The 25,320-nt window shown below is 48.9% G+C and overlaps 1 protein-coding gene across 1 annotated transcript; it reads right to left on the bottom strand.

Annotated features, from left to right (window-relative positions):
• Positions 1-355: 355 nt before the first annotated feature.
• LOC138756030 (zinc finger protein 664-like) lies at positions 356-2,596 on the bottom strand. The gene is made up of 2 exons (XM_069922713.1): positions 2,582-2,596; positions 356-706 (listed from the first exon to the last, which is right to left on the bottom strand). Exons 1-2 carry the CDS (start codon positions 2,594-2,596, stop codon positions 356-358), a joined length of 366 nt encoding a protein of 121 aa, XP_069778814.1.
• Positions 2,597-25,320: the final 22,724 nt, after the last annotated feature.

Raw genomic sequence — 25,320 nt, 5'->3', positions numbered from 1 at the left:
ATTTAAACCCGTGCCACCCCCTCTCCCCTCACCTTTTTATTCGGGCTCTGTCTCATTTTTATAACTTCTGGTGATGGGCTCAGGCCCCAAATTGTCCACTCCCCGTTACTTGTTCTGGACGCCGCATGACCTTCCTCATCACCTGAAAATCCAGAGGTTGCAGCGTGGAGTTTCAACCCATCAACTGCAAACAACAAAGGGGAACTCGCACGGCTGAATCTCGTCCACAGTTAACAACGCCGACGTCTCCTGTCTGGTTTATGATCTTGGCACAGAAGCCCACCCACAGACCCTAGGGCTCCGTGAACTCCTCCCCACATAGGGAGAAGGTCAATGGTCCCTCCCTGATAGAAAATCAACAGTGGGCCTGCAGAGAGGAGGAATCGGTGAATCCCTTTCCGCACTTGGTGGATGAGAACGGTCTCTCCCTGGTGTGAACCCGCTGGTGCTTCCGCAGGTAGGTGGAATGAGTGAATCTAATCCAACACAGGGAGCAGGTGAATGGTCTCTCTCCAACATGAACCCGCTGGTGTGCCTGCAGGCTGGATGGCTGAGAGAACCCTTTCCCACAGAGTGAGCAGGTGAATGGTTTATCTCCAGTGTGAACCCGCTGGTGTGTCTGCAGGCCAGATTGCCACGAGAACCCCTTCCCACACAGCTCAAATGACTGTAAAGCTTGGGGGATGTTATGGACTGGAACAGTCAACTATGAAGGGGGAGGTGAATGGTGAGATTTTTTTTAAAAATATTTTATTTTTCACACTATAAACCACATTGATCAAGATACATACATTTTCCTTTTCAAATATATACAGTGTCATTTTCTCCCCCCCTCCCTCTTCCCATCCCACCCTCCCTACCTCCCCTCCCATTCATTTAAAGTTCAGAATCTAAGATACATTAAACCCGTCAAACAATGTTGTCACTCAATAAAAATAAACAAGAAGTTCCACTGAGTCAATTCTTTTCATTTCCTTCTCCTTCTGTCATTTTAGGTGGTAGATGTCCCTGGTAGGTTTTCTCTATTGTGTTTCATGTATGGCTCCCATATTTGTTCAAATATTGTAATATTATTTCTTAAATTATGTTATTTTTTTCTAATGGAATACATTTATTCATTTCTATATACCATTGTTGTATTCTCAAGTTATCTTCTAATTTCCAGGTTGACATAATACATTTTTTTGCAACGGCTAGAGCTATCCTAACAAATCTTTTTTGTGCTCCATCCAAATCAAGTCCAAATTCTTTGTTTTTTATGTTACTTAGGAGGAAGATCTCTGGGTTTTTTGGTATATTGCTTTCTGTAATTTTATTTAATATCTGGTTTAGATCTTCCCAAAATATGTCCAGATTGCATGAATTGTTGTTCCCATTTCCTTTTTACAGTGAAAACATCTGTCAGATACTGTTGGGTCCCATTTATTTAACTTTTGAGGTGTAATGTATAGCCTGTGTATCCAGTTATATTGTATCATACGTAACCTCGTGTTTATTGTATTTCTCATAGTTCCAGAGCATAACTTCTCCCATGTTTCATTCTTTATCTCTATGTTTAAATCTTGTTCCCATTTTTGTTTAATTTTACCGTTTGTTTCCTCGTTCTCCTTTTCTTGTAGTTTAATATACATGTTTGTTATAAATTTTTTGATTATCATTGTATCTGTAATCACATATTCAAAGTTACTTCCCTCTGGTAACCTCAGACTGCTTCCCAATTTGTCCTTCAAGTAGGATCTCAGTTGGTAGTATGCCAACACTGTATCGTGAGTTATATTATATTTATCCTTCATTTGTTCAAAGGATAATAATTTATTTCCTGAAAAACAATTTTCTATTCTTTTGATCCCTTTTTTCTCCCATTCTCTAAAGGAAAGGTTATCTATTATGAAAGGGATTAGTTGATTTTGCATCATTATTAGTTTTGGTAATTGGTAATTTGTTTTATTCCTTTCTACATTAATCTTCTTCCAAATATTGAGCAGATGATGTAATACTGGAGAATTCCTACATTGTACCAATTTTTCATTCCATTTATATAATATATGCTCGGGTATCTTCTCCCCTATTTTATCTAGTTCTAATCTAGTCCAATCTGGCTTTTCCCTTGTTTGATAAAAATCTGCTAGGTATCTTAATTGTGCGGCTCTATAATAATTTTTGAATGGTGAGACTCTTGATTGTCTAATACACTCGGGGAGTACTGACAGCTATATCCACAAGAAGGTCGCCAAAGCCTTAAATTTGCAGAGATATCCAGCAAACCGAAAGATATCGATGGCTTGTAGTGAACTTACAAAAACAGTACAGGACAAGTGTAAAGTTACTTTAAATTTTCAGGGACATTGCCTGGCTGATGTGTGGCTCTTTATTATGCCAGAGCTCTGCGCCCCGGTGTTACTGGGGTTAGATATTCAATCTCAGATGAACAGTGTAGTGTTAAATTTCAGTGGGCCACTACCCACACTTACCATCCCCTGCGCTAGTTACTGCGGTCTGTCCACATTAAAGATCAAAGCTCCCTCCCTTTTCAGTGATTTATCCCCCGTGTTGGCCGATTGTCACTAAGAGCTGTTCTTACAGCAAAGAGGATCATGAGTTTATCAAAGCTGAGACCCAGAGATTGCTTAAAGAGGGAGTAATTGAACCTAGTAAGAGTCCATGGCGAGCCCAGGTGATAGTTGTGAAATATCTCACTAAGAAATGACTGGCTATTGACTACAGCCAGACAATCAACCGTTACACTAACCTGGATGCCTACCCCCTGCCATGCATCAATGAAATGATTAATCACATAGCGCAATACAAAGTGTACTCCACTATCGACCTCAAAGCAGCTTATCACCAAATCCCCATTAAGAAAAGGGAACGGCCCTATATGGCTTTTGAGGCTGATGGGGGGGGGTTATACCAGTTTAAAAGGGTACCTTTTGGGGTCACTAATAGTGTGTCCGTGTTTCAGAGGGAAATGGATAAGATTATTAAGATGAATGAGTTACAGGGTACGTTCCCCTATCTGGATAATGTCACTATCTGTGGGAAAACGCAGACTGAGCACGACAACAACTTAAAGAAATGTTTAGCAACAGCTAAAGAACTTAACCTTACATTTAACAAGGGCAAATATGCGTTCAACGTGACAGAGCTACCCATTCTGGGCTACATTGTCCACAAAGGCGAAATCCACCCCGATCCAGAAAGAATTGCCCCCCTTAAGAAGTTACCACCCCCAGACTCAGCAAAAGCCCTTAAAAGGTGTATGGGATTCTTTTCCTACTACTGCAAATGGGTTCGGGACTACGCCACGAAGCACGCCCTCTGTTTGACACTAAATCTTTTCCTCTCTCTCCAATGGCCTTGAAGGCTTTTGAGAGAATTAAAGCTGATATTGCCAAAGCTGCACTCTCGTCCATTGATGAGGATGTCCCATTCCAAGTGGAAACTGATGGTTCAGATTGTGCCTTGGCAGAACATTCTTCTCCTGCACCTGAACTAAAACATCCTGCCATAGAAAAAGAAGCCCAGGCTATTACTGAAGCTGTTCGCTACTGGAGACATTTTCTAGCCGGCAGAAAATTTACCTTGGTCACTGATCAGAAATCTAGAGGCAGCTATTCAGACAAGCAGGACTTTTAATTCAATGGTCAGTAGACTGATTGGAGTCTTCTTGAGTCATACTTTTGAAGTAGGTCTAAGTGGATAAAGATGCTTTTAGCATCTAAATGTGAAGAACTTATTTATCACGTTTATGTGATGAGACATTTCAGAGAAACATATTTCTCAAAGAGCCAAAGAACATTGCAGCACAGGAACAGGCCCTTTGGCCCTTCTAGTCTGTGCTAAACTATTTTTCTGCCTCATCCCACTGACCTCCACCTCTCTGCCCTTTCCATCCACGGACCTGTCCAAATTCCTTTCAAATGTTCAAATTGATCCCACATTCACCACTTCAGCCGGCAGCTCATTCCACACCCCCACCACTCTCTGTGTGAAGACGTTCCCTTTCATGTTCCCCCTAAACCTTCCCCCTTTCACTCTTAGCTCACCAACCCTCAGTGGAAAAAGCCTGTCTACATTTACTCTGTCTGTCCCCCTCATAATCTTAAATACCTCGATCAAATTCCACTCATTCTTCTACGCTCCAGGGAATAAAGTCCTAACCCGTTTAACCTTGCCTTGTAACTCAGTTCCTGACGCCTGGGTAACATCCTAGTCAATCTTCTCCGCACTCTTTCTATCTTATTGCTATCTTTCCTGTAGTTCAGTGACCATGCACACAATATTCCACATTGGGCCTCACCAATGTCTTATACAACTTTACCATAACATCCCAACTCCTGTACTCCATACTTTGATTTATGAGGCCAAGATGCCAAAAGCTCTTACAACTCTGCCCACCTGTGACACCACTTTCAGAGAATTATGTATCTGTATTCCCAGATCCCCCTGTTCTCCCGCACCCCTCAGTGCCCGACCGTTCACTGTGTACGTCATTTCTTGGTTGGTCCTTCCAAAATGCAACACCTCACCCTTGTCTGCATTAAATTCCATCGGCCATTTTTCAGCCCATTTTCCAGCTGGTCCAGATCCCTCTGCAAGCTTTGAAAACCTTCCTCACTGTCTACAACATCTCCAATCTTAATATCATCTTCAAACTTGCTGATCCAATTCACCAACTATGGACCCCGATCCACACCATTAGTCACGGACCTCGAGCGTAGAAGAGTGAGGGGAGATTTGATAGAGGTGTTTAAATTATGATGGGTATAAATAATGTAAATACAAGCAGGCATTTTCCACTGAGGGTTAGTGAGATAAAAACTGGACGACATGGGTTAAGGACGAAAGGGGAAAAGTTTAGGGGGAACATCTTCACCAGAGGCATTTTGAGATGAGAAGGCACCTGAAATACAGTAGGTAACATAGGATTTAAGCAGTGACTTGGCCATCCTGTAAGGAAAATAGGATTTGAAATGCAGTAACACAGTTTTAAAGGAAGTACATAATTGTTAGTTGTATAACCATATATATAAAACCATATAACCATTACAGCATGGAAACAGGCCACACTAAACTAAGTCCTCTCCTCTAGTCCCACCTACCTCGCCTTGCCCATAACTCTCCCATCCATAGACCTATCCAATTTTTTCTTAAATGATAAAATGGATCCTGCCGCCATTACTTCTCCCAGAAGCTCATTCCACACAGCCACCACTCTCTGAGTAAGGAGGTTCCCCCTCATGTTAATTCTAAACTTTTGCCCTTTAACTCTTAACTCATGACCTCTTGTTTCAATCTCTCCCACTCTCAATAGAAATAGCCTTTCCACATCAACTCCATCTATCCCCCTCATAATCTTAAATACCTTGATGAAATCCCCTCTCAACCTGCTATGCTCCAAGGAATAAAGACCTAATCTGCTCAACCTTTCTTTGTAATCTAGATTCTGAAACCCAGGTAACATTTTCGTCAATCTTCTCTGCACCCTCTCTATCTTGTTGATATCCTTCCTATAATTCGGTGACCAGAATTGCACCAGTGCTCTAAATTTGTCCTCACCAATGACCTTCATGGAAAAGTCACAAGCAGTACTAGATGTGAAGCACACTGTCTGACCTGCTTTTTACAAAATGCTAAACTGCCAGCTTGATATAGACTACTAATTTTACACCAAACTCAAGCCTGCTAGGAGCAGACAAGGGCAGGCAACCCAATTTGTAGTGACACCTTCCAAGACAGATGTGTACAACAATTCTTTCTTCCCCCACACAATTAAAGCATGGAATAATCTTCACCCAACCACACTCACACAATTAAATTTATGACATCTCTTCTTCAAAAATCTCCTCCTTGAGCCCTCCCTCCCTCACCTCCAGCTAAAAATCCAAAAGGAATATTTTGGATGATCAAGAACAGGAAGCTTTTGACAAACTAAAAGGCATTTTAAGTCACAATCCTGTTAAGTTGGAGTTTAATTATGCAAGAATAAGATTTAATGATAACTCATCAAAGGAAAATATAATGTGATTGCTGATTGCCTTTTATGTTCTTATAACAAGGAGGAACACTGGAAAAGTGGTTTTGAATAATTTAACCACTTTGCTGTCTCTTTGTAAAAAGGACAGATTCCACTGCATCCTTTTCCATATGAGCCATTCCATGTCGCCCTTGTCTGTGCTTGTGAAATCATCATGGAATAAAATAGCCACTGGAAAGGAGGGCACATTCATCATCTGGTGACAGATTCCAAAATCTCCATGCAAGAGATAGAAAATCATTTGTATGAAGAAATATTGTTCCTGAAAACAACTCTGCAAAATAAATTTGTGAGGTCTGATGACTTGATGTTTCAAAATACTCCATTATTCCTTCTGATCAACAATTGAAAGAAATCTGCCTCACACTTACTCCATCATTGGATTTGAACTTAGGTAAAGACTGAGTTTCAACACAAAATCTTTTTGAGATTGAACTTTAAAATCATCTCTCAAATCAAGTTTAAACTGTAATGGTTTGGGTTTTAACACACACATATTTTACATACATATATATATTCTTCTTTTCTTTCTTCTTCTTTGGCTTGGCTTCGCGGACGAAGATTTATGGAGGGGGTAAAAAGTCCACGTCAGCTGCAGGCTCGTTTGTGGCTGACCAGTCCGATGCGGGACAGGCAGACACGATTGCAGCGGTTGCAAGGGAAAATTGGTTGGTTGGGGTTGGGTGTTGGGTTTTTCCTCCTTTGCCTTTTGTCAGTGAGGTGGGCTCTGCGGTCTTCTTCAAAGGAGGCTGCTGCCCGCCAAACTGTGAGGCGCCAAGATGCACGGTTTGAGGCGTTATCAGCCCACTGGCGGTGGTCAATGTGGCAGGCACCAAGAGATTTCTTTAGGCAGTCCTTGTACCTTTTCTTTGGTGCACCTCTGTCACGGTGGCCAGTGGAGAGCTCGCCATATAATACGATCTTGGGAAGGCGATGGTCCTCCATTCTGGAGACGTGACCCATCCAGCGCAGCTGGATCTTCAGCAGCGTGGACTCGATGCTGTCGACCTCTGCCATCTCGAGTACCTCGACGTTAGGGGTGTGAGCGCTCCAATGGATGTTGAGGATGGAGCGGAGACAACGCTGGTGGAAGCGTTCTAGGAGCCGTAGGTGGTGCCGGTAGAGGACCCATGATTCGGAGCCGAACAGGAGTGTGGGTATGACAACGGCTCTGTATACGCTTATCTTTGTGAGGTTTTTCAGTTGGTTGTTTTTCCAGACTCTTTTGTGTAGTCTTCCAAAGGCGCTATTTGCCTTGGCGAGTCTGTTGTCTATCTCATTGTCGATCCTTGCATCTGATGAAATGGTGCAGCCGAGATAGGTAAACTGGTTGACCGTTTTGAGTTTTGTGTGCCCGATGGAGATGTGGGGGGGCTGGTAGTCATGGTGGGGAGCTGGCTGATGGAGGACCTCAGTTTTCTTCAGGCTGACTTCCAGGCCAAACATTTTGGCAGTTTCCGCAAAGCAGGACGTCAAGCGCTGAAGAGCTGGCTCTGAATGGGCAACTAAAGCGGCATCATCTGCAAAGAGTAGTTCACGGACAAGTTTCTCTTGTGTCTTGGTGTGAGCTTGCAGGCGCCTATATACATATATACACACATGTTTGCACATATGGGGGTTAATTTAGAGATGTGTTATGAACACAGGACCCGAAAACCCAGCAGCAATAGATATTCACCAAGACAAATGGTTACTTAAACAAAAGTTGCGTTTAATTATCTTTAAACATGAAAATAGAATCAAACTTTAACTTAAGTCAAACTTCCAATCTCACTTTTCATTCCTCCAAGTTCACTGGTTCCAGGCAATTCTTAGACTGTGTACAGAATTTAAAATTTATAAAGTTCACCAGGCTTTGGTGCTTGAAAGGTAAATGGTTACCGGTCAGGAAGATTCTTGTTGGTTTTCAGAGAGATTTGTTGTTCCAGGACATCCACAACTGATGTACTTCCATCAGCCACTCCAGTGTCTTGCTGACGAAACTTGCCCCTTCAGGGTTCTCCAGATGATAACCTCTTTCTTTTAGGTCACTTTCAGGATCCATTTTGTTTCTTATTCCAAGAGAAACATTAGACAGCCAGTCCTCTCCTCTTCTAAGGACCACAAGGACTTTGACCAGGCTGAACTAAGAACTCACAACCCATCTTCAAAATTGGGTTTTCCACAAGCTTGCCAGTTTGTCCTGTTCCAGTCCCAGCTGCTGCTGCTGAAAAGTAGAACTAAATTCTCTCCTGCTCTCTCTCTCACACAGAGAAAAGCCTATTTGACTCTCTCTGCTTGCAAAACCACATGACCCTCTTAAACAGTCAACTACACTCAGACAGACTGCAGCTCTGGACCCAATCTTCTGATTCCATTTATCTGTTGCTTTCCAAAACAATAATCCATTACTCCACAGCATGTCCAATTAAAACCTACTTGTGAAGTCCTTCTAGGCATCCTTCAAAGTTTTAGCAAAGGCACCTGAAGCCTGGACTGTCCGGCTTGAGCAGAGCTCTGGCATTTTAAATGAGATCTGTTTTGAAGTATTTGTATGCGACCTACACTAAAAAACCTGTTACAATTTATCTCCTTTAAAACATATCTCTTTTCTTTGGCTTGGCTTCGCGGACGAAGATTTATGGAGGGGGTAAAAAGTCCACGTCAGCTGCAGGCTCGTTTGTGGCTGACAAGTCCGATGTGGGACAGGCAAACACGGTTGCAGCGGTTGCAAGGGAAAATTGGTTGGTTGGGGTTGGGTGTTGGGTTTTTCCTCCTTTGCCTTTTGTCAGTGAGGTGGGCTCTGCGGTCTTCTTCAAAGGAAGTTGCTGCTCGCCGAACTGTGAGGCGCCAAGATGCACGGTTTGAGGCGATATCAGCCCACTGGCGATGGTCAATGTGGCAGGCACCAAGAGATTTCTTTAGGCAGTCCTTGTACCTTTTCTTTGGTGCACCTCTGTCACGGTGGCCAGTGGAGAGCTCGCCATATAACACGATCTTGGGAAGGCGATGGTCCTCCATTCTGGAGACATGACCCACCCAGCGCAGCTGGATCTTCAGCAGCGTGGACTCGATGCTGTCAGTCTCTGCTATCTCGAGTACTTCGATGTTAGGGATGAAGGCGCTCCAATGAATGTTGAGGATGGAGCAGAGACAACGCTGGTGGAAGCATTCTAGGAGCCGTAGGTGATGCCGGTAGAGGACCCATGATTCGAAGCCGAAAAGGAGTGTGGGTATGACAACGGCTCTGTATACGCTTATCTTTGTGAGATATTTCAGTTGGTTGTTTTTCCAGACTCTTTTGTGTAGTCTTCCTTGGCGAGTCTGTTGTCTATCTCGTTGTTGATCCTTGCATCTGATGAAATGGTGCAGCCGAGATAGGTAAACTGGTTGACCGTTTTGAGTTTTGTGTGCCCGATGGAGATGTGGTGGGGCTGATAGTCAAGGTAGGGAGCTGGCTGATGGAGGACCTCCGTTTTCTTCAGGCTGACTTCCAGGCCAAACATTTTGGCAGTTTCCGCAAAACAGGACGTCAAGCACTGAAGAGCTGGCTCTGAATGGGCAACTAAAGCGGCATCGTCTGCAAAAAGTAGTTCACGGACAAGTTTCTCTTGTGTCGGTGTGAGCTTGCAGGCGCCTCCAGATGATAACCTCTTTCTTTTAGGTCATTTTCAGGATCCATTTTGTTTCTTATTCCAAGAGAAACACAAGTAAGAATGTTATTGTTTAACCAAAACCATTATCTTGGTTATTAATACTACTGCTGATTTAACTCATAGCAGGAGACACTAACCAGTTGCCCCATGGGCCAGAGAAATCTTCAACTACTGGATTATTTGTTTCGACTACTACATGGCTCAGAACAACGTGGTTGATGAGAGGATACAGTGGGGCCACCTGAACTCCTTACTGGGTGAGATCCCTTTTTCTGTAACTTGAGGAGCTGCGTCCCTGGCTATAGCCTGGGAACTGACCGCTTACTCTGCGGTGCCACAGAATGTGGTATTTGCCAGGCACCAATTGCTAACTAGACGCCAGAAATCTGGGGAAAGTGATGCTGCCTATGCACTGGCTCATTGGCAAATGAATGCAATGTCGAGGCAGTCACTGAGAAACAACACCGCAATGCTTTAAAGCTAGATGCTTTTGTCAATGGCATTTACTACAGTTACATCCGTCAGAGGCTATTAAAAACAGAGCCTCTGACCTTTGGCCAAGCAGTCACACTAGCCAAAACTGAGAAGTGCTATGTGATCCAGTGAAATTCTGGAAACTGAAAACACCCATGAGTGCTGGAACCCTGAAGGGGATGAAGGGATGAAACACCTGACAAGTGTTACTTCTGTAATAAGACCTGGCAACCCAGACAGAAGCATCCAGCTTGATTCACTCCTTGCAGCCACTGTGGGAAATATGGCCACTTCGCTAAAGCATTCAGGGCGAAAAATATTCCCACTGATAAGAAGAAAAGAACCAAGAAAATTCATCCTAGAGCCACTGGAATGGACGACGACCGTGAAGGGAGGAATCTTCAGACGAGCTGGCTGAATTGACTTCAAGTGACGGCGAGGTGAGATCAACACAAGGTTCCCCTGTGATAGCTCAATTGACTGTTGTTACGGACTGGAACAGTCGACTATGAAGGGGGAGGTGAATGGTGAGACTGTCGATTGCTTAATAGACTCTGGCAGCACTGACAGTTAGATTCATGAAAAAGTTGCTGAAGCCTTAAATTTGAAGAGGTATCCTGAGAACCAAGGGATATCGATGGCTTGTAGTGAACTTAAAAAGATCATATGGGATAAGTATAAAGTTACTCTGAACTTGCAGGGACATTGTCTCGCTGATGTTTGACTTTTCGTAATGTCTGATCTCTGTGCTCCAATGTTACTGGGGTTCGATATTCAATCTCAGATGAAAAGTGTAGTGTTAAACTTTGATGGGCAGCTACCCACATTTACCATCCCCCACACTGGTTACTGTGGTCTGTCCACACTAAAGATCAAAGCTTCCTCCTGTTCAGTAATCTATCTCCCAAGTGTCGACTGATTGCCTCTAAGAGTCGTTCTTACAGCAAAGAGGACCGTGAGTTTATTAAGGCTGAGACTTGGAGACTACTTAAAGAGGGGGTGATTGAACTCAGCAGGAGTCTGTGGCGAGCCCAGGTGGTAATGGTGAAAAATCACACTAAGAAACGACTGGCTATTGACTACAGCCAGACAATTAACTGTTACACTAACTTGGATGCTTACCCCCTGTCCCGCATCAATGAAATGGTTAATCAGACAGCACAATATAGAGTGTACTAGACTATCGACCTTATAACCATATAACCAGGCCATGTCGGCCCTTCAAGTCCGTACCGGTTCATTTAAACAACTCCACTAGAAACAGGCCCCTTTGGCCTTTCTAGTCTGTGCCAAACTGTTTTTCTGCCTAGTCCCATTGACCTGCACCCACTCCATAGCCCTTCATACCCCTCCTCTTCATGTACCTGTCCAAATTCTTCTTAAATGTGAAAATTGAGCCTGCATTAACTTCAGTTGGAAGCTTGATCCACACCCCGCTACTCTCTGTGTGAAGAAATTCCCTCTAATGTCCTTAAGGCACCCTATCACCAAATCCCCCTTTTAAAAAGCGAATGACCCTATACGGTGTTCAAGGCTGATGGGAGGCTATACCAGTTTAGGAGGGGACCTTTTGGAGTCACTAACAGTATGACCATGTTTCAGAGGGAAATGAATAATATCATTAGGACGTATGAGTTACAGGGTACGTTCCTCTATCTGGATAATGTCACTATCTGCAGGAAGACCCAGTCCGAGCATGATTAAAACCTAAAAAATTTCTGGCAACGGCCAAAGAACTCAATCTTACGTTTAACGAGGGTAAATGTGTTTTCAATGCAACAGAACTACCCATTCTGGGCTACATTGTTCGTGAGGGCAAAATCCACCCCGATCCTAAAAGAATGGCTGCCCTTAAGAGGTTGCCACCCCCAGACTCCACAAAAGCCCTTAAGCAGTGTATGGGATTCTTTTCCTACTACTACAAATGGGTACGTGACTACGCTACGAAGGCACGACCCCTGTTTGACACAGAATCTTTCCCTCTCTCTCCCGCAGCCCTGAAAGCTTTTGAGAGAATTAAAGCTGATATTGCCAAAGCTGCACTCTTGTCCATTGACGAAGATGTCCCGTTCCAAGTGGAAACCGATGCCTCAGATTGTGCTTTAGCAGGAACCTTTAACCAGAAGGGCAGACCTGTGGCATTTACATGGGTCTGAACTTAAACATCCTGCCATTGAAAAAGAAGCCCAGGCTATCACTGAAGCTGTACGCTACTGGAGACACTTTCTAGCTGGTAGAAAATTCACCCTGATCAATGATCAGAAATCTGTAGCCTACATGTTCAACATTAAACACAAAGGTAAAATTAAAAATGATAATATGGCATGCTGGCGAATAGAACTCTCAACTTACAATTATGAGATCAGTTACAAACCTGGCAAGTTAAATGATCCCTCTAACACATTGTCATGAGCTGGTGCCAGTGCCCAGTTTGAAGGACAAAAGGAGATCCATAGCAGACTGTGCCACCCAGGAGTCACAAGATTCCTCCACTACATAAAGGGCCAATAACCTTCCTTACTCTCTGGAAGAAGTCAGAAAACTGACTTGAAGCTGTCCTGTTTGCACAGAATGCAAGCCACAGTATTTTAAATCTCCAGGGGCCACTCTCATCAAAGCAAACAGACCTTTTCAAAGGATTAATTTAGATTTTAAAGAGCCGTTACCTTCTAACAACAAAACTGTGTTTTTCCTTAACGTAATTGACAAATATTCAAGGTTTCCTTTCGTGATACCCACCCCTGACGTCTCAACGACATCTGTCATTAAGGCACTTGACCAAATCTTTAGTATTCCCAGCTACATTCATACAGACAGAGGCTCAGCATTCATGAGTGCAGAGCTACGCCGGGCTCTGTTACACAAGGGGATTGCCACCAGCCGCACCATGAGCTACAACCCACAGGGCAATGGGCAGGTCGAAAGGGCTAACGCTACAGTCTGGAAGACTGTTAACCTCGCTTTAAAGACACATGGTTATCCCGTTACTTGGTGGCAGGAGGTGCTACATTCTATTCAGTCCCTATTATGTACAGAAACAAATCAAACACCTCATGAACGTATGTTTACTTTTTCTAAGAAATCAAGAACTGGGGCGGACTAGCCAGCCTGTCTATCTGAACCTGGAACCGAGCTGCTGAAGAGACATGCTCGGAAGCACAAAATGAACCCTCTAGTCCAGCCAGTTCAACTGCTGCACGCTAATCCCAATTATGCCTACGTTAAATTCCCAGATGGGAGCACGGACACAGTACCCCTAAATCTTATTTGGCTTGGCTTCGCGGATGAAGATTTATGGAGGGGTAGGTCCATGTCTGCTGCAGGTTCGTTGGTGATTGACAAGTCCGATGCGGGACAGGCAGACACGGTTGCAGTGGTTGCAGGGGAAAATTGGTTGGTTGGGGTTGGGTGTTGGGTTTTTCCTCCTTTGTCTTTTGTCAGTGAGGTGGGCTCTGCGGTCTTCTTCAAAGGAGGTTGCTGCTCGCTGAACTGTGAGGCGCCAAGATGCATGGTTTGAGGCGAGATCAGCCCACTGGCGGTGGTCAATGTGGCAGGCACCAAGAGATTTCTTTAAGCAGTCCTTGTACCTCTTCTTTGGTGCACCTGTCTCAGTGGCCAGTAGAGAGCTCACCATATAACACGATCTTGGGAAGGCGATGGTCCTCCATTCTGGAGACGTGACCCACCCAGCGCAGTTGGATCTTCAGCAGCGTGGATCCGATGCTTGCGGACTCTGCCAGCTCGAGTACTTCGATGTTGGTGATGAAGTCACTCCAATGAATGTTGAAGATGAAGCGGAGACAGCCCACATGGAAGCGTTCTAGGAGCCGTAGGTGATGCCGGTAGAGGACCCATGATTCGGAGCCGAACAGAAGCGTGGGTATGACAACGGCTCTGTACACACTGATCTTTGTGTGCTTCTTCAGGTGGTTGTTTTTCCAGACTCTTTTGTGTAGTCTTCCAAAGGCGCTATTTGCCTTAGTGAGTCTGTTGTCTATCTCGTTGTCGATCCTTGCATCAGATGAAATGGTGCAGCCGAGGTAGGTAAACTGGTTGACCGTTTTGAGTTCTGTGTGCCCTAAGAGATCTAGCCCCACATGGTTCACCCTTTTTGCATGCCCCCACTCAGAGTGATCCTGAGAGGTTGGATGCACCACCCAACATACCTCCTCAAAGGGATACGGTTCTAACTGACCCATGTCTCCGACCTGTGACCCCCTAGTAAGCATTCAAATGGCCATGCTGAGATCCCCCAGTCTCACGCTGGTGATTCTGGAGCGAGTCCAGAAGTCTTGCAATCTCACACTATAGATCAGGGAATGATACCAACACCACCAGCTTCCAAGGTCATCACTCCTGCACAGCCTCCACCTGCTCCAATAAGAAGGTCTTCTCGTGTTCAAAAAAACCTGAGAGGCCACACTATTTGTAAATATCTCATTATATTCTGGTTTCACTGATAAATGCTAGCCTTGTTTTGGGAATGTCAGTAAATTCTCAATGCCATTTATTTATCTGTTTTGTGTTATGCTTGCAGTAGAATTGCTTGCTTGCTATTGTTTTAAAGTTGTTCTTTTAAATTTAACTCAATTCTGCCCCGAGAGACTGAGAAAAATCTGTGTCATGCTGTCAATCTCTCACTATGCTTAGTCTGCACTAGTGGCTTTGGACTTGGATTATCTCTACCACCAAGGGCACTCCCCCTTGACTATAACTGTGTCCGCACCCATTATCATTCATTATTATACACTGAGTTTCTACTAATAAAAGCCATGATATGTGTTTAACTACACTGCATTTGATCTCTTCATTATCTGGCACATCAGAGAGAATTCATTCCCCCTCCACTTCCCGCTGGCTTGGAAAAGCAACCAACATATTAGAACACTCCCCCTCCCCAGACCCACTCCCTTTCCCCTCCTCCCCATGGAGAAGATGATTCACCAGTGTGAGATCACACACCACCAATTCAAGGACAGTTTCTCTCCCATAAAAGGTCAAGGTTCCATTATTATCATGTAATACTACATTTAGGATGTAACATACATGAAATTCTTCAACTTTTGTAACCACTTTATTCACTGCCTCTCACAGAAACCTACAGCATGTGGTGTTCCTAGGCAGTCTCTGAGCTTGCTTAGCTTCTGAGATCAATCTCAGGAATATTCAGGCTATGAGATGCTGCTTTCAGACCATATCTGACTCTTGAATGGTCCTTGCACGTGAAATAAAGCTCCATTTGCCTTGTCCCAACTGATCTGTCCCTGTAACCCTGCATTGTGACTTATTTGTTGGACTATGTACTAGGCTGCTCCAAAACAAACTTCCTCACATGTGACAATAAACTTGAACCCGAAAACAAATTGCAAATTGACAAAACCAAAACCTGTTTTGATTTGTTGCCTCAATGACCACAGACCTAGTGTTTGTGAGTGATGTTTAAATATTCCATTCTGCACGCGTTGTGTGGACTCACTGGTGATTCACCAGGCTGTTCAACTGGGTGAACTCCTTCCTGCAATCGGAGCAGGTGAACAGCCTCTCACCGATGTGGGCCTGCTTGTGTCTCAAGAGGTGGGAGGACCGAGCGAATCACTTTCCACACTCGAGGCGACGAAGGGTCTCTCCCCTGTATGGACCCGATGGTGTCTCAGCAAGTGGGAGGAACAGGTAAACCCCATGATATTTATCCCCAAGGGATAAATCAATGCAGTCCTGTCCCACGCACTTTGCTCAGCCTGATGGAGGCTTCCAGAGAGCTGGGCAGTGGGTTAAATCAACACCAAGGCTGGGCCTAGGGCTGAGACCCCCCCCCCCAGAGAGAAGCGATCTCTAGCCAGGCATTGCAAGCCCCAAAACTAAGCGAGCCCTCCATTCCGGGACACATTGCTGCACTCTGCTCCCAGACTCTGGAACCCAGTGCTGAACCGCCTTCAATCTGAAAAGCACTGGGAGTTTTAGTGCAGGTCACGTGCAGTCACTTCCCGTGCGCCTGCGCACTCCCTTCTTTCACAAGTTGATAGGGTGCTTTATTGGCCGAAGAGATTTCTGGGTAACGGTCATCACCATTAAAGACATTGAGCGATTGTCTTTAAACAAAGCTGGTTTCATGCCCATGTCTCCCAAATCAATCTCCCCTACTGTGACTGGTAAGATGGATGAAACAGGCCGCCAATCAATGCACAGAAAGTTCTCATCAACAATGACGACAACGGTCACTGTTTTCCTGCTGATTGAGGAATAAATATTCCAGGATTATTTCCCAGCGCCTCCTCCGAACATACCAGAACATTTTCTATCAACGTGAGGAGGGGAATGTCGGGAGGCGCTGCCTACAATGTTAGGGATTCTTTTCCTCTTCCACCGATGCTGCTCGACCCACTAAGTTTCTCCAGCAGAGAAGAGTGACTAGAGCAACGTTACTACGGCGCCAGGAGCCTGGGTTCGAATCCGGCGTTGTCTGTAAGGAGTTTGTATGTTCTCCCCTTCACCAGGGTGGGTTCCTCCCAGCCTCCACAAAAAAACCTCACGGGGTTTGTCAGTTAATTGGTGTATTTGGGTGGTATGGGCTCGTGGGCCAGGAGGGTCTATTACCGTGCTGGGTCTCTAAAATTAAAAATAAATAAAATGTTTTGTTTCGGGTTAGATTGTTGTGTCCAAGTTCTCCGAGTAAAATTCAAAGCATTAACAATGTAACGCACTGAATATACAGAAAAAGTCTGAAGTTCTGTCATTTAGGACAATACATCTCAAAGGCCAAGTTCTGATCCAGACATTTGAAACCGGATATCTGGATAGACAGGGGTTGATTAGGGGCACCCAGCATGGGTTTGCAAAAGGAAAGTCATGTTTGACGTACCTTGTTGAGTTTTTTGAGAAAGTGACATAAAAGGTGGATGAAGGTAAAGCGGTGGATGTGATCTATTTGGATTTTAGTAAGGCTTTTGATAAGGTTCTGCATGGAAGGTTAATAAGGAAGGTTCAGTCATTAGGTATTAGTAGAGAGATTGTGACATGGGTTCAGAGGTGGCTGGAAGATAGACAGCAGAGAATCATGGTGGACAACTGTATATCAGGTTGGAAGCCTGTGACAAGCGGGGTGCCTCAGGAATCAGTACTGGGACCCCTGTTGTTTATCATTTATATTTATGATTTAGAGGAGGGTGAGGTTAACTGGGTAAGCAAATATGCGGATGATACGAAAATAGGGGTAGTGGTAGATTGTGAGGAAGGTTTTCTTGGGTTACAGAAGGATTTGGCTTGTTTGGAAGAGTGGGCTGAAAGATGGCAGATGGAATTCAATGTAGACAAGTGCAGGGTGAAAACTAATCCAAAAGAGTTCTACCAATATGTTAATGGTAAGAGGAAAGCTAGAGACAAAATTGGTCCCTTTGAAAATCAGAGCGGAAAACTGTGTGTGGAGCCTAGAGAAATGGGGGAGATATTGAACAGTTTCTTTTCTTCGGTATTCACTAAGGAGAAGGATATTGGGAGATGTGAGATAAAAAAAGCAAATTGGGTAAATATGGGGAATATAGAGATTACAAAAGGTGTAGTTTTAAGGCTTTTGAAGAATATAAAGGTGGATAAGTCTCCGGGACCAGACGGGATCTTCCCCAGGACATTGAGAGAAGTGAAGGAGGAAATAGCAGAGGCTCTGGCGGTAATTTTCCAAATGTCATTAGATATGGGGATAGTGCCGGAGGATTGGCGCATTGCGCATGTGGTTTCGTTATTTAAAAAGGGTTCAAGGAGGAAGCCTGGCAACTATCGGCCTGTAAGTTTGACGTCTGTGGTAGGTAAATTAATGGAGAAAATTCTTAGAGATAGTACTTATAAACATCTGGATAGACAGGGTCTGATCAGGAGCACTCAACATGGATTTGTGGGAGAAAGGTCATGTTTGACCAATCTGATTGAATATTTTGAAGAGGTGACTAGGAATGTGGATGAGGGTAGCACAGTGGATGTTGTCTATATGGACTTCAGTAAGGCCTTCGATAAGGTACCACATGGAAGGTTAGTTAGGAAGGTGCAGTCTTTAGGTATAAATTTTAAGATAGTCAAATGGATTGAACATTGGCTGAAAGGGAGAGGCCAGAGAGTGGTAGTGGAAAATTGTCTGTCAGGTTGGAGGCCGGTGACCAGTGGTGTGCCTCAAGGATCTGTATTGGGCCCATTGTTGTTCGTTATATACATTATCTAGATGATGGGGTGGTGAATTGGATTAGTAAATATGCAGACGATACTAAGATAGGTGGAATAGTGGATAATGAAGAAGGTTTTCAAGGATTGCAGAGGGATTTGGGCTGCTTAGAAAAGTGGGCTGAAAAATGGCAGATGGAATTTAATGCTGATAAGTGTGAGGTGCTTCATTTTGGTAAGAAGAATCAGAATAGGACATATGTGGTAAATGGGAGAGCATTGAGGAATACAGAAGAGCAGAAAGATTTAGGAGTAACGGTACATCGTTCCCTGAAGGTAGAAACTCACGTGAATAGGGTGGTGAAGAAGGCTTTTAGTATGCTGGCCTTTATCAATCATTGCATGGAATATAGGAGTTGGGAGGTGATGTTGAGATTGTATAAGACGTTGGTGCGGCCTAATTTGGAGTTCTGTGTGCAGTTCTGGTCGCCTAATTATAGGAAGGATATAAACAGAGTGGAGAGAGTGCAGAGAAGGTTTACCAGAATGTTACCTGGGTTTAAGCATCTAGAGTATAGGGAGAGATTGGACAGATTAGGTCTTTATTCTTTGGAGCGTAGAAGGTTGAGAGGGGATTTGATAGAAGTATTTAAGATTATGAAAGGGATAGACAGAATGGATGTGGATAGACTATTTCCGTTAAGAGGAGGAAAGATTAAAACAAGAGGACATGAGTTAAGAATTAAGGGGCAGAGGTTTAGAGGTAACATGAGGGGAATTTCTTTACTCAGAGAGTGGTAGCCGTGTGGAATGATCTTCCGGGAGAAATAGTGGCGGCGGAGTCAATTGTATTATTTAAGAAAAGGTTGGACAGGTATATGGATGAGAAGAAGATGGAGGGTTATGGGCATTGTGCAGGGAGGTGGGACTAGAAAGGGGTGTTTGGTTCGGTGCGAACTAGAAGGGCCTAATGGCCTGTTTTCGTGCTGTAATTGTTATGTTATGTTACATATTGTTGTAAAAAACTATCTTGCACACATTTCACAAACTCTAACCCATCCAGTCCTTTCACAGAATGTGTTTCCCAATCTATATGTGGAAAATTAAAATCTCCCATAATTACAACCCTGTGCTTATCACAAATATCTACCATCTCCCTACAGATTTGCTCCTCTAGGTCTCGGTCCCCTCCGGGTGGTCTATAATACAGCCCTACAAGTGTAACCTCTCCTTTCCTACTCCTCAGTTCCACCCAAATAGCCTCCGTGGATGTGCCCTCTAATCTATCCTTCCAAGGATAGATCTGGATGTAGGGGTGGAGAATTGGATAAGCAAGTTTGCGGATGACACAAATATTGGTGGTGTTGTGGACAGTGAGGTAGATTACCATAGATGAAAAGGTGATTTAGGAAGGCTGGAGGTGTGGGCTGAGAAATGGCTGATGGAATTTAATACAGATAAATGTGAGGTGCCACATTTTGAAAAGGCAAATTTAAATAGGTCATATACATTGAATGGAAGACAATTGAGGAGTGCAGAGCAACAAAGGGATTTAGGAGTTATGGTAAATAGTACCCTCAAGGCTGATACTCAGGTAGATGGTGTGGTGAAGAAGGCATTTGGAATGTTGGCCTTCATAAATCGGAGTATTGAATTCAAGAGTAGGGAGGTTATGATGAAATTGTACAAGGCATTGGTGAGGCCAAATTTGGAGTACTGTGTACAGTTTTGGTCACCAAATTATAGGAAAGATATAAACAAAATAGAGAGAGTGCAGAGAAGGTTCATGAGAATGTTGACAGGATTTCAGGGTCTGAGTTACAGGGAAAGGTTGTGCAGACTGGGGCTTTTTTCTCTGGAGCGTAGAAAATTGAGAGGGGACTTGATAGAGGTGTTTAAGATTTTAAAAGGGACAGACAGAGTAAATGTGGATAGGCTTTTTCAATTAAGAGGGGGAGATTCAAACTAGAGGACATGGTTTAAGATTGAAGGGGGAAAATTATAAGGGGAACATGAGGGGAAATTTCTTTACGCAAAGGGTGGTGGGGATGTGGAATGAGCTTCCGGCAGACGTGGTCGAGGCGGGATCATTGGTTACATTTAAGGAAAGACTGGATTGTTACATGGATAGGAGGGGACTGGAGGGGTATGGACCGGGTGCTGGTCAGTGGGACTAGGAGGGTGGGGATTTGCTACGGCATGGACTAGTAGGGCCGAACCGGCCTATTCTGTGCTGTAAATGGTTTTATGGTTATATATGGTTAAGAAGGCATATGGTATGCTGGCCTTCATAAACCATAGTATAGAGTATAGGAGCTGGGAAGTGATGCTGTGGCTGTTTAAGGCATTGGTGAGGCCAGGTTTGGAGTATTGTGCTCAGTTCTGGTCTCCAAATTATAGAAAGGATATACATAAGGTGGAGAGGTGCAGAGAAGGTTTACAAGGATGTTGCCTGGCTTACAGCATCTGGATTACAGGAAGGGATTAAGGAGACTGGGACTTTATTCATTGGAACATAGATGACTGAGAAGGGATTTGATAGAGGTATTTAAAATTATGAAGGGAATAGATAGACTAGACACGAGTAGACTCTTTCCCCTGAGGGCAGGGGAGGTTGGAACAAGAGGGAATGAGTTAAGGGTAAGGGGGCAAAACTTTAGGAGAAATGTTAGAGGTGGCTTTTTCACTCAGCGAGTGATGGCAGAATGGAATGATCTTCCAAAAGAGATAGTTGCGTCAGGGTCCCTTCTGTCATTTAAGAGAAGGTTGGATGTGTACATGGATGTGAGGGGGTTGGAGGGTTATGGGCGGACAGCGGGAAGGTTGAGCTAGTGGAGTTGATCTAGTGAACCGGTGCGGACTCGAAAGGATGACATGGCCTGTTTCCGCGCTGTAAACAGTTATATGGTTATATATTTGGATTCTACAACCCAGAAGCATCATTTGTCCCCTCTCCATTTCTGATCTCAACTCTGCCCCTGACTGATCATATTTGCAGACACAAGGCCAGGTTTCACACATCCACTGGTCACTTTCACCTCTACATTTCCACCACCTCTGCACCACTTCACTTAGTCAAACTGCTCAGGGCCAGAAACGAGTCAGCCCCTTGTGTGCAGACCTCAGACACTGCTGTCAGGCTAGCGGGACTTTGGTGCCGCTCCCCTCCCTACCTCCACATTTCCTTCCTCCTTCTGTTCTCCTTGTTCCTCTGTCTCCCTCCACCTTCCCCATCACGCATCATGATCCCTTCCCCCTTCACGCCTTCCACCCCTTCCCCTCACACTCGCTGCCTTCCCCAGTCCAACTGCTGCACCATCCCATCCGTGTGACCGAAGTGGGGGGGGGGGGGGGGGTCAAGGTGTTGCCCGGGCCAGAGGATAAGGGGACAGGGGGCTGCCCGGGCCAGATGGGAGAGGGACAGGGGCAGCCTGGGCCGGATGGGAGGGGGACAGGGGCTGCCTGGGCCGGATGGGAGGGGGACAGGGGCTGCCCGGACCGAGCGTAGGGGGACAGGGGCTGCCTGGGCCGGATGGGAGGGGGACAGGGGCTGCCCGGACCGAGGGGAGGGGGACAGGGGCTGCCTGGGCCGGATGGGAGAGGGACAGGGGCTGCCTGGACCGGATGGGAGGGGGACAGTGGCTGCCCGGGCCGGATGGGAGGGGGACAGGGGCTTCCTGGGCCGGGTGGGAGGGGGACAGGGGCTGCCCGGGCCGGATGGGAGGAGGACAGGGGCTGCCCAGGCCGGATGGGAGGGGGACAGGGGCTGCCCGGGCCGGATTGGAGGGGGACAGGGGCTTGCCTGTGCCGGATGGGAGGGGGACAGGGGCTGCCAGGACCGAGGGGAGGCGGACAGGGGCTGCCCAGGCCGGATGGGAGGAGGACAGGTGCTGCCTGGGCCGGATGGGAGGGGGACAGGGGCTGCCCGGACCGAGGGGAGGGGGACAGGGGCTGCCCGGGCCGGATGGGAGGGGGACAGGGGCTGCCCGGACCGAGGGGAGGGGGACAGGGGCTGCCCGGGCCGGAACGGAGGGGGACAGGGGCTGCCCGGACCGGATGGGAGGGGGACAGGGGCTGCCTGGGCTGGATGGGAGAGGGACAGGGGCTTGCCTGGGCCGGATGGGAGGGGGACAGGGGCTGCCCGGACCGAGGGGAGGGGGAGAGGGGCAGCCCGGGCCGGATGGGAGGAGGAAAGGGGCTGCCCGGGCCGGATGGAAGGGGGACAGGGGCTGCCCGGGCCGGATGAGAGGGGGACAGGGGCTGCCCGGGCCGGATGGGAGGGGGACAGGGGCTGCCCGGACCGAGGTGAGGGGGTCAGGGGCTGCCTGGGCCGGATCGGAGGGGGACAGGGGCTGCCCAGACCGAGGGGAGGGGGACAGGGGCTGCCTAGGCCAGATGGGAGAGGGACAGGTGCTTGCCTGGGCCGGATGGGAGGGGGACAGGGGCTGCCCGGACCAGGGGGAGGGGGACAGGGGCTGCCAGGGCCGGATGGGAGGGGGACAGGGGCTGCCTGGGCCGGATCGGAGGGAGGGAGACAGGGGCTGCCTGGGCCGGATGGGAGAGGGACAGGGGCTGCCCGGACCGAGGGGAGGGGTACAGGGGCTGCCTGGGCCGGATGGGAGAGGGACAGGGGCTTGCCTAGGCCGGATGGGAGAGGGACAGGGGCTTGCCTGGGCCGGATGGGAGGGGGACAGGGGCTGCCAGGGCCGGATGGGAGGGGGACAGGGGCTGCCCGGGCCGGATCGGAGGGGGACAGGGGCTGCCCGGACCGAGGGGAGGGAGACAGGGGCTGCCTGGGCTGGATCGGAGGGGGACAGGGGCTGCCCGGACCGGATGGGAGGGGGACAGGGGCTGCCCGGACCGGATGGGAGGGGGACAGGGGCTGCCCGGACCGGATGGGAGGGGGACAGGGGCTGCCCGGACCGGATGGGAGGGGGACAGGTGCTGCCCGGACCGGATGGGAGGGGGACAGGGGCTGCCCGGACTGGATGGGAGGGGGACAGGGGCTGTCCGGACCGGATGGGAGGGGGACAGGGGCTGCCCAGGCCGGATGGGAGGGGGACAGGGGCTGCCCGGACCGAGGGGAGAGGGACAGGGTCTGCCTGGGCCGGATGGGAGGGGGTCAGGGGCTGCCTGGGCCAGATGGGAGGGGGTCAGGGGCTGCCGGGGCTGGATGGGAGGGGGACAGGGGCTGCCCGGACGGAGGGGAGGGGGACAGGGGCTGCCTGGGCCAGATCGGAGGGGGACAGGGGCTGCCCGGACCGAGGGGAGGGGGACAGGGGCTGCCTAGGCCAGATGGGAGAGGGACAGGGGCTTGCCTGGGCCGGATGGGAGGGGGACAGGGGCTGCCCGGACCGAGGGGAGGGGGACAGGGGCTGCCAGGGCCGGATCGGAGGGGGACAGGGGCTGCCCGGACCGAGGGGAGGGGGACAGGGGCTGCCTGGGCCGGATGGGAGAGGGACAGGGGCTGCCCGGACCGAGGGGAGGGGGACAGGGGCTGCCTGGGCCGGATGGGAGAGGGACAGGGGCTTGCCTAGGCCGGATGGGAGATTGACAGGGGCTTGCCTGGGCCGGATGGGAGGGGGACAGGGGCTGCCAGGGCCGGATGGGAGGGGGACAGGGGCTGCCCGGGCCGGATCGGAGGGAGACAGGGGCTGCCCGGACCGAGGGGAGGGGGACAGGGGCTGCCTGGGCTGGATCGGAGGGGGACAGGGGCTGCCCGGACCGGATGGGAGGGGGACAGGGGCTGCCCGGACCGGATGGGAGGGGGACAGGGGCTGCCCGGACCGGATGGGAGGGGGACAGGGGCGGCCCAGGCCGGATGGGAGGGGGACAGGGGCTGCCCGGACCGAGGGGAGAGGGACAGGGGCTGCCTGGGCCGGATGGGAGGGGGTCAGGGGCTGCCTGGGCCAGATGGGAGGGGGTCAGGGGCTGCCTGGGCCGGATGGGAGGGGGACAGGAGCTGCCTGGGCCGGATGGGAGGGGGACAGGGGCTGCCCGGACCGGGGGGAGGGGGACAGGGGCTGCCTGGGCCAGATGGGAGGGGGATAGGGGCTGCCCGGACCGAGGGGAGGGGGACAGGGGCTGCCTGGGCCGGATGGGAGAGGGACAGGGGCTGCCAGGGCCGGATGGGAGGGGGACAGGGGCTGCCCGGGCCGGATCGGAGGGAGACAGGGGCTGCCCGGACCGAGGGGAGGGGGACAGGGGCTGCCTGGGCTGGATCGGAGGGGGACAGGGGCTGCCCGGACCGGATGGGAGGGGGACAGGGGCTGCCCGGACCGGATGGGAGGGGGACAGGGGCTGCCCGGACCGGATGGGAGGGGGACAGGGATGCCCAGGCCGGATGGGAGGGGGACAGGGGCTGCCCGGACCGAGGGGAGAGGGACAGGGTCTGCCTGGGCCGGATGGGAGGGGGTCAGGGGCTGCCTGGGCCAGATGGGAGGGGGTCAGGGGCTGCCTGGGCCGGATGGGAGGGGGACAGGGGCTGCCTGGGCCGGATGGGAGGGGGACAGGGGCTGCCCGGACCGGGGGGAGAGGGACAGGGGCTGCCTGGGCCAGATGGGAGGGGGATAGGGGCTGCCCGGACCGAGGGGAGGGGGACAGGGGCTGCCTGGGCCGGATGGGAGAGGGACAGGGGCTTGCCTGGGCCGGATGGGAGGGGGACAGGGGCTGCCCGGACTGAGGGGGACAGGGGCTTACCTGTGCCGGATGGGAGGGGGACAGGGGCTGCCAGGACCGAGGGGAGGCGGACAGGGGCTGCCTGGGCCGGATGGGAGGAGGACAGGTGCTGCCTGGGCCGGATGGGAGGGGGACAGGGGCTGCCCGGACCGGATGGGAGGGGGACAGGGGCTGCCCGGACCGGATGGGAGGGGGACAGGGGCTGCCCAGGCCGGATGGGAGGGGGACAGGGGCTGCCCGGCCCGAGGGGAGAGGGACAGGGGCTGCCTGGGCCGGATGGGAGGGGGTCAGGGGCTGCCTGGGCCAGATGGGAGGGGGTCAGGGGCTGCCGGGGCTGGATGGGAGGGGGAC

This window comes from Narcine bancroftii, chromosome 3 (genome assembly GCF_036971445.1).
Source record: "Narcine bancroftii isolate sNarBan1 chromosome 3, sNarBan1.hap1, whole genome shotgun sequence".
NCBI classification, from domain to species: Eukaryota; Metazoa; Chordata; class Chondrichthyes; order Torpediniformes; family Narcinidae; genus Narcine; species Narcine bancroftii.
The sequence above is the reverse complement of the archived record's forward strand: the minus strand, read 5'-3'. Positions and strand labels throughout refer to the sequence as shown.